This window comes from Athene cunicularia, assembly GCF_003259725.1.
Source record: "Athene cunicularia isolate RWA chromosome 3 unlocalized genomic scaffold, athCun1 chr3_part1, whole genome shotgun sequence".
NCBI lineage: Eukaryota > Metazoa > Chordata > Aves > Strigiformes > Strigidae > Athene > Athene cunicularia.
In genome coordinates, this window is record NW_020799097.1 from 94,614,043 (window position 1) to 94,623,147 (window position 9,105).

The following is a 9,105-nucleotide window of genomic DNA, read 5'->3' on the forward strand; positions in this document are numbered from 1 at the left end:
AAATACCCATCAAAGTAAGGAAATTTTTGCCCAGATATCCTAATTTATAGCATACCAACCAGCTGTTAAAATGACATAATTTGTCATCAGTACATCTGTATCTCAACATCCAGAAGCTGGTGGGAGGGAACATTTAGTGCTTTTCAAAGCCACACAAAATTCTTCTTGCAGATGTTTTTCTGAATTTTCCCTCTCTTCCTTAAATTCACTGAGCACCTAAACCGGACTTTGGGGAAAACTGACCCTAGATGAAACTCTTTTATGCCGTTTGACCTTACAAAGCAAAATGCAGACACTGTACCATGACAAGAGGGAGGTCCATCAGCAGCAACAAAGGAGACCAGAACTTGACTGCTGCCAACAATTGTCAGGCTCCATCACTTCCTTATTTGAAGAACAGATTACTTCTCAAGACTAGTCAACAGTATAACATTTACCCCCAATGCCCTTCATAACCACCTCAGTGGGCAGCAAGGCCAGTACCCTCAAAGGCCCATTGGACAGTGACTGCTCACGCGAGCTGAGCTGCAGCTCTTCTCCAGAGAAAGAACCCTCAAAGCCTGTTTTCTCGGGATGTTAAGAAATCACTTTACACAGAAAATATAGTTTTCTGTGCTGCACGAGACCACCATGGGCCTAAGCAAAATCCTGGGCTAAGATGACATCCATTTCATGCATTTTTATATACAGAATTGAAGTTCCTCCTAAGCCTCTCTGCTTTTGTGCATCAGTAGGCAATCTGGCCTACACAGCAGTCCAGTGAGGAAAAATGCCATGAAGGCATTTGAAACCAAGAGCATGTTATTAAAGAAAAAAGGGAGAATGGACAACTGACAGACAGGATGTACAGATTACTTTGATTTAATGTGACACTGAATGCAGTCAGACTAAGATCCAGACCTAATCATTTGTCATTCACTCCAGCTTAATGTTACCTCTGCTTAATGAGCACAGAGGGAACAGGCAGCAGTAATATCTTCAATGAAGTAATTTTGCTTGTGGAGCAGCTGCAAACTGCACAATTCTTGATGTTTTTTTAAATGCTAGTGCAGTTCATCACATACTTCAGTCTACACAAGAAAGATGCCAGAAGGTATTTTTCCTTTCCACATAAGGCTGGCTCCCAGCAGCCAGCATCTCCACTGGAGTGCTTGCACTTTCAACAAACTGCTCTGATTGACCTAACTGGTAGTGCCACTGCTGGAAGGGGACATGAGGAAAGGGGGAGCATGCAGCATTCCCTGTGCTGCCCCATCCCAGGGAAGGGAGATCTGCTTCAGTGGAAAGGCTAGTATCCGCCCTGCCTAACCTGTGAACAATACCATGGAGTTGGGGAACTGCTCTTGAGCATCCTTCAGTCAGATTGTTTTTAGCAGAAACCTGTAGCTTACTCATGTAGCTTTTTTGGGTTTTGAACCACGGTGACTTTATACGAAAGAAGTTGTGAGCTGGAATGAATCCACTTGATGGGAAACAGTGTTGCCTTTGCAAATTATCGAATACTGAGATGATGTTGCTTATCAGTGTGCTCTCCTTTGGTCCTCCTTGGAGCTGCCCCAACTGACTGTTTGCTATGACAATCTAATTATAACTTAGTCTGGCTACGAGCACCAGCTGCCTTCGGTTTCTTCTATCTCATTGGACTGGTCAGGCAAAAGTTAGGTACTTCAGAGCCTGCTCCCTGTGTGAAACTGAAGGAATTTAGAAACGTATTAGAAAGGCATTAGCTTCTCCTTTTCGCTCTTATTTTTTTTTTTCCACTGGAGCCCATCCAGATGGAGCACAAACAAGGAGAGAATAAATGCAAAGTGCTCTGCCACCCTGAAAGCACGCGCTGACGTCAGCTTTCATGAACTGGCACTTTAATCATCGCATGGGGAATGTTTCTCTCTGCAGCCTGCCTTTGAATTTCTCAGTGCATCAACATTAGCATTTATGGCAAGAAAGATTTATTTTCTTTGCTGGTTAAAAGAGTAGTAAATTCAGAATGCTTTTACAAGCTACTAGACAGAGAGCCCTGGAGATCTGAAATCCTGTAGGCTCAGACTAGGTGCGTCAAGGGCAGCAAAAGGGCAAGCTTCTTCCTGTATGTATTTCCAGTTGCATTAACAGCTAAGCTGAAAAGAAAGAGGCTAGTCCAGTCAGCATACACAGGGAAGTTGTTAGCTTCTCCAAGCCAAACTGTGCGAAATACTCTGAGAGGGGAAAAAAAGTATAGGATACTGGACATGAGGGACAGATGGATTAGGGACCTCCAAAGGTCTTTTTGAGGCATGTAAGCTAAATTTTTCAGAATTAAGCACTGAAAATTAGCAGACTCGTTTTCTGTTCATGTAACAGGCCTTGAACAAGCACCTTGCTCTATTTCTCTACCCCAGTCTTCTTGGCTGGGCAACAGGTAATTGGGCTTTGACCCCTTCCTCACAAGAGCCAGGAGTGATGAATTCACTGAAGTGTGTAAGAGCATTTTGAGCTCTGTGAAGAAGAGGTCTGTGTAAGTGCGTTGCATTTCTTGTTATCCAACTTTCTGCTGAGTTTAGCCTAGTCTATGCCTCTGCATCTACTAACGCCTAGTTGTATTTTCTGTATATAGTTTATGTCCTTTGTGCATGAGGGAGCATGTGTGAAGGAGTAGGATGCAGCCATCCTTTCTTGACTGTTTGCCATAGGTGTGCCCAGAGGTGAAATTCTGCCCCCTGGCATAGTGGCCATCATAATGCATGAGTTTGGACAGATCTCAGCTGAGCAATTTAACAAAGGATTTTGGTCTATAGTGCAGGGAGATTACCTTACTTTATGCATTCAGAGATGTGCTGGAGACGGGGGAAAAAGGATGACAGATACTAATGATGCTAGCAGGCTATTGTCAATATAGATGCAGTTGTCTGGTCCCATCAGCTGCTTTCATTAGACCGCCTGCTTCACAATAAAGTGGTTTCCTAATTATAGCCTCCATTTCACCCTCCGTACTGTACAGTCCTGTACCATCAGGTGCTGCTCCTTCCTTTATGCTTGCTGGAGCACACGGCAGCGTGGAGCTGTCTCAGCGTTAAAGCCCTGCTCACCCGTGTAATTGAAGGAGGATTAGAGATGGATTTGTGGTAGCTACATTCTTACTTTGTAACTTGCATGTTGTGGCTGTTGCTTCTTACAAGGCCTTAGGTGGCTAAAGGCCTCCAGGTATTTAAAACACACACATATATATACATACACATATGTATATGCGTGTATACATCCCAGTTAGTGATGCGTTTCCCAGGAATTTGAAAACTTCTGTAGTGGTGTTTAAGAAGCACAGACAAAGAGGTAAGGAGCAAGTGTAAAGATTATCATTAAAGATTTAGCTAGGATCCACTTTTAGTGTTTCTCCTAGCTCCATCTCTCACACACAAAAAAACACATGAAAACTACAGCTCTTCCTTCCAACCACACAGACACCTTATATTACTTTCTTATCTTTTAAAAACAGATACTCCCTCGTAGTCACCTCTCCCTCAAGAAAACCAAATTTTCTTCAGTTGAGCAGCTGGCAGCTATCAGCTCAACTCAGACCATCACACATCATGAGCTGTCTGCTGGAGAACCCTGAGAGTCTGGGGGGGTTTAATAATTAGTTTCATGTGCTTTTTTTATTTACTTTTTTCATCTGGAGTGCTTGGTTAATGTTTTTTAAACTTTCAAGGTTGGAAAAATTTTTTACTTTTAAATGAGAATAGGGATTTTCATGTAATTAAAGAGCTGCAGAAGCAAGGGCTGTAGAAAATGGCACCAAATATTGTGAAATTCATGATCTAATCATCACAGTATTCCTGACGTCAGTTCACAATTTGACTTGCTAATACTGGAACTCTGGTTTTGTTTTCCTGCTCTCTCTCAACCTGCTGCTTGCCCAGCCATTTTAAAACACAAAGTTGCTCAAATGGCCCCTGATCGAATATTTTGATATTGGCCACCACTTACTAGAAGGGATTTGATGGTATAGCTCTTCCTGTAGTTCTTCTAGCATAGGCTCAACTGGTGCCCACTAACCAGCCTTCTGCTGCTCTCCTATATTGGCCCCCCAAGGTGAAATAAACTATATTTAGTAACCTCAGTCTTTTGTCATTACAAATACATTATAAATAATATTTTTCTGATATATGTGATAGAATTTTTCAGCACACCCTTGTTGGATATTGATATACTGATTAGAATTTGTCAGAAAAACAATAACGAATTACAGCACTGCAGTCCAGTAAAGAAAAACACAGTTCCAAAGAAATAACATGATCTGCGAATTTGGGATGGTGCTGAAGTGTCCTGCTTTCACTTTTGGGGACTTTTTAGAAGAAAACATTTCCTTTTTCCATGTGAAATCTTTGTTTTCATAACAACACAAAAACTCCACAAACAGACTAAAAAAAAATCCTTCTGCATTATGATTAATCCTAAACAATTAATTTTCAGGGTTTTGCAACATTCATATTTTATTCCATTGTGAAAAGACGACACATTTCAAACTCACCATTCACACATGACTGGTCTTACCCTTTAGTTAGCCCTGTTGGTGGCAAATATTCCTGATAAACTGGTACCATTTTGCTCAGAGCTGGTAGTGGCAGAACTACTGGGTACATCAGTATCACTCCGATGATGCCAGAAGATCTGATGCAATTGAGATGTTTGCAGTATTAGGGTCCTCCCCCAATATTTAAGATATTCAGATCAAAGGTTGCCAAAACATGGGTTTCTAGCACCCAAAGCAGCTCCTAGTGCTGTGCTGAGCCATTATCACTTCTGTGGGGTTTGTGGCATCCTGTGGTACCCAGGCCATAGTTTAGGGAGCTCAGGTGGTTTATTGTTCTGTTTTTCTGTGGTACTAAGTAACCTCAGAAACACTTGATGACTCCATTGCAGTGAGCTGTTACTGTATAAACAGTTATTTAAAATACTGTGTCCTGAAATACCCACCTCATGGTCCAGGGAAATAGTCATATATTATTGCTTTGTGACACCATATAATCAAGGGAACTGTCTTGCTGGAGACAACCATGGTGCCTTCTGGAGTCACGTGGATCTCAAAAGTCATCACTAGAAAGCAGCGGAGAAACAACTGTCAGCATTTCTGACCCTTACTGACACCTGACAGGTAGCTGATCCTCCAGGATGATCTCATACAATCATTTCTAAGTCTACCGTGCCCACTTTATGGGCATTTATAGGCTGGAACTTTTATTTCCAAGAGCTATAGAAGCTATTCAGCCGGAGATGCAGACTAGCTGATGACTCACCCTGCTGAAGCTAGATTCAGATCTCTCCTAACCCGTTCCCAGAAATGAATGACTGAAACCTTTGCATCCACCCTGCTGTCTGCCTCATTTGTGTTTTGTGCCTTATGAGAAAAATCTTTGTTCCCTTCTTCTTTCTTTGACTCTCTTTTTCTGGATGAAAGCACACAAGTAAGAGCAGGACCAAGCAGAAGAAATCACTCACAGTGTACATGCAGCTGTCTGCATATCCCCTGCACCTGTTTGCCCTTCCTATTTTTAGCCCTCAAAATCCTAGGAATTCTTCTTCAAAGATTTTTTCATCTGCTCTCTCCTGACAGTAGCCAAGATGGCCATCTGTCCATCCAGAGGGAGAATAAAGCTGGGCACAGTGTTTTCCTTTGAACTGGAGGCCTCTTGCTGTTCCCTGATCTGTGGCCAGAGCTCTTTTTGAAGGTGTCCCCTGTTTCTTCTTTGATTGGGGGCACTGTGTGTAGTTTGCTGCTCGGGTTCTGCTCTGCATCTTTCCATATGATAGTGACCTACATACCTGTCCTTGTCATTAATGGGTCATATCCTGGCTTATCTGGCCCTCCCTCTTCTAAGGGTGATAATAAAAAGAGAGACCTTTAATTATCTGGTAGTCTCCACCCACCAGTCCCCAAGTTAAATGTGCTGCTATCCTCCATTCTTGTTTGTGTGTTTTTGAATAAGAACTAATTTAAAGGATTTCCATCCAGGCATCTCTGTGGAGTCTTAAATTTTAATCTGCCCACAATCGTAACTAATTGGATTGGTTTGTAGAAGAAAGCTGCCTGTGGTTTGACTTTCTGCAGAACAGTTAACACCAAAAAAAGAAAGGGACAAAAAGATAGAACCTAATTATAGTAATAAAGAAAAAGCAAGCTGCATCACAGTTTACCCTGTTGCATGATAGGTATAGATGTTACTTAAATTTGCAGTGGAGGTTTTGCATGTGTAAGCAAATCAGTGGACTACATGGTGTTCAACATTCCCCTGCCCTTGGAGGTTAGTTATGCAGGGAATAAGCCGCAGCGTTCCTGCAACAAGTTGCACTAACTTATGCCTCATTTCTGCTTCTAGTACCATTGCTCTAGTAAAACTCTGAGTGTAAAATGCTTCTTCTCTTTGAGAATGGCTTGTAAGTCCTACCTTACTTTTGCAAGCATCACTGATGAATTGATAAATGCAAATAAAAACATGAGTAGCCAGGAAAACCTGAGGCTGGAGGTTAAATAACTCATTTTAGGCTTAAGACTCAAAGCAGGATGATGATACATGCATCCACTGCCTGCTTGAGGTACTGTGCCTATCATTCTTCATTATAATTATTCATCATAATATATAATATATAATATAATATATTATAATAATATATAATATATATATATAATAATTCATTATAATAGTGTACTTGTACTGCCTGCTGCTATCCCTCTGTCCTAGGCTATAGGACATCTGCTCCAGCTGCATAAATTATGTTCAGATAACTTAAAAGCAAGTGTTTGCCCAAGAAACTGAACCCCTGCAAACACTCTAAGGCTGCCTAAAATGCCACTGCATCAGGAATGAAAAATGCTTCTAACAGCTTATTTATCAAGGTCTGTAGTTCACATATGTTTTCTGTTTGGTACTTTAGACTTCCTCCTGGCTGGAGGCAAGCGGAGGGAGCCCAGCTGTGCCCAATTATGGTCAGAGCCGCATGGAGGTTAGAGTTTAAAAGCGGTGCAAGAGGTCAGCAGTTCACTTTGGCTTGGAGGTGGGGCTGTATCTCTGTGCTCTGTTTTGATTTTTACCAGTTCTGCAGGTTTGGGGGCTGATTCTAGCTTATTCTACACTAGCTCTGAACTGAATCTTGATTTTATGAAGGTAAGGGTAACATGAGGCCCGCTTGCTGTAATACAAAAGGTCAATCTGAGTTTATTTGCTTGTGCTCACCTCTGTGATGGATACCAGTGGTGGGGGCTGGGGCTGAGTGTAAACCAAGCCCTGGTGAGCATCAGAAACCTACTTGAAACTGTAAGATTTAGGTGAGGGCTATAATGGTTTCATTTTCTGAGCTGTTTTTAGGACTCTGGAAGAACACTGGTCTTTAAATGAATCTCAGTTTAATGCATTTAGGACCTGTGTGATTGATGGTGTCTATAAATACCATTTAAGTGCACAATAGAATATTTAACATACCATTTTCAGCAGGCTTTGAGCCAGGCTCTCTCCTTCACTCCTGCAGCAGCTTCCCCTGGCTGTGGGGGGACCCTCTGGGTGATGTGTCCTTGGCATTGGGGACATGTGGTTGGAGGGGCTCCCCCAATACTACCACCCTCTATTTTTGTAAAGGTATTGTCCAAAGAGTATGCTGGGCCAGTGAAGTATGCAGGGGCACCAGGGAGGGCATCAGGGGATTTTTGTGTTTGGAGGACACCCTTCAGGGCCCTCAAGCTGTGGGTCAGCATGGGGCAATGCCTGTTTTCTCACAGGAAGGGGAAGAAATAACCCAGAAGGCAACACAGGCAAATGGGGCAAGTGGCTCCAGGCAAATAGCTCTGGGAAGCACAAAGTGGGGGCAGGGAGGAGGAGTGGAAGAGGTGAGTTCTTCTCCCTTATCCTCCAGAGATATCTGTATATGTATTTATAAAATTAATGCTTTTCTTGGGGGGTGGGAAAGACTTTTATAGGAATCCAATTGTGTGTTTAAGAAGGGAGGTCTTTTTAGTACTAAAGTAGAAAAAAATAGTGGTTTACTTTATGAAAATTTGCAAGTACTTAGGGTAATCTAGTGATTAAAGCAGTCTTTTACTGGTACGCTTGTAAATGATAAAATCCCATTGCAGAATGGCTCCTGTGGCATTTTGCCAATTAACCTTTGCACGCTTTGATCTCGCTTTGACTCCAGAAGTTCAGGCTGCTCCCTAGCTTGTTTAGTAGCTGTTGTTAACAAAACACTTGCTGTTTGAAATACACAGTGCTTAGTATATGTGCTTCAGGTCTCTGAGCACATGCAATATTGATGTCTTGTGGATTATAGAAAAAGCCCAACTCATTAGTGAAGAGATATTAAATAAACATCCTCAAAGAAAGCAAACAAACTCAGCCATTATGAAGATGATTTTTCAGCCTGAACTGCACTAGCAGAGGCCTAGGAAATGTGAGTTTAGTGAACTGGTGAGCAGAGACAGATCACGTTGTGTTCACATGGAGCCAAGCTATGCATCCCCTGCCTACCCTGCAGACTTGCACAGCAGTCAGTGGTGGGGCTCAGCTGGGAAGGATGGGGACACACTCTGCCTCCTGGCCTTTCCCAGGGGCTGGGAGTGGAGCTGTGGGCCAGATGGTAAGGATGGAGCTTGCCTAATGTCTGGCAGCCAGCAAGCATAGCTTTCTGCAAATCACTGCAACCACGATGGCTGCTGCATGCACGAGTCCACCCTCATTCCTCCTGGGTTCTTGTCCAAGAATGGCTTACCCCCATCACTTGTCTTCACGTTTAGGAGTATAATATATGGTATTTACTTTTCTCCTTCCCTCCCATAGGTAGTCCTGCAGTAAAAGACTGAAAACACCTGTTGAGACCAAAAACAGTTTAAGATAAAAAGCTCATCATGAGCACTGAGTATTCTTAAATAGGTTGGATATATATTTTGCAAGCCATGTGACATTTATTATTTATAACTAATGATTACGTGACAGTTGAGAAATACGAAAGAGAATTTGCTCTCTGTGTTCAGGGTCTCTCAGTTTGCACGAGTCAGCCTCATAGTCGGAAGCCTAAAAAAGGTCACTTTGCGATCTGTAAGTAGCTTTAAAGCCTTCATGGGCCTTAAAGCATCAGGCTTAGCCA

The 9,105-nt window shown here is 42.4% G+C and overlaps 1 protein-coding gene across 1 annotated transcript in view; it reads left to right on the forward strand.

Annotated features, from left to right (window-relative positions):
- PLB1 (phospholipase B1) overlaps positions 1-5,651 on the forward strand; it is a 93,403-nt gene extending 87,752 nt beyond the window's left edge. The window contains exon 56 of the mRNA XM_026844615.1: positions 5,572-5,651. Coding sequence (XP_026700416.1) covers positions 5,572-5,651 — 80 coding nt within the window. The remainder of the gene's footprint in view (positions 1-5,571) is intronic.
- Positions 5,652-9,105: the final 3,454 nt, after the last annotated feature.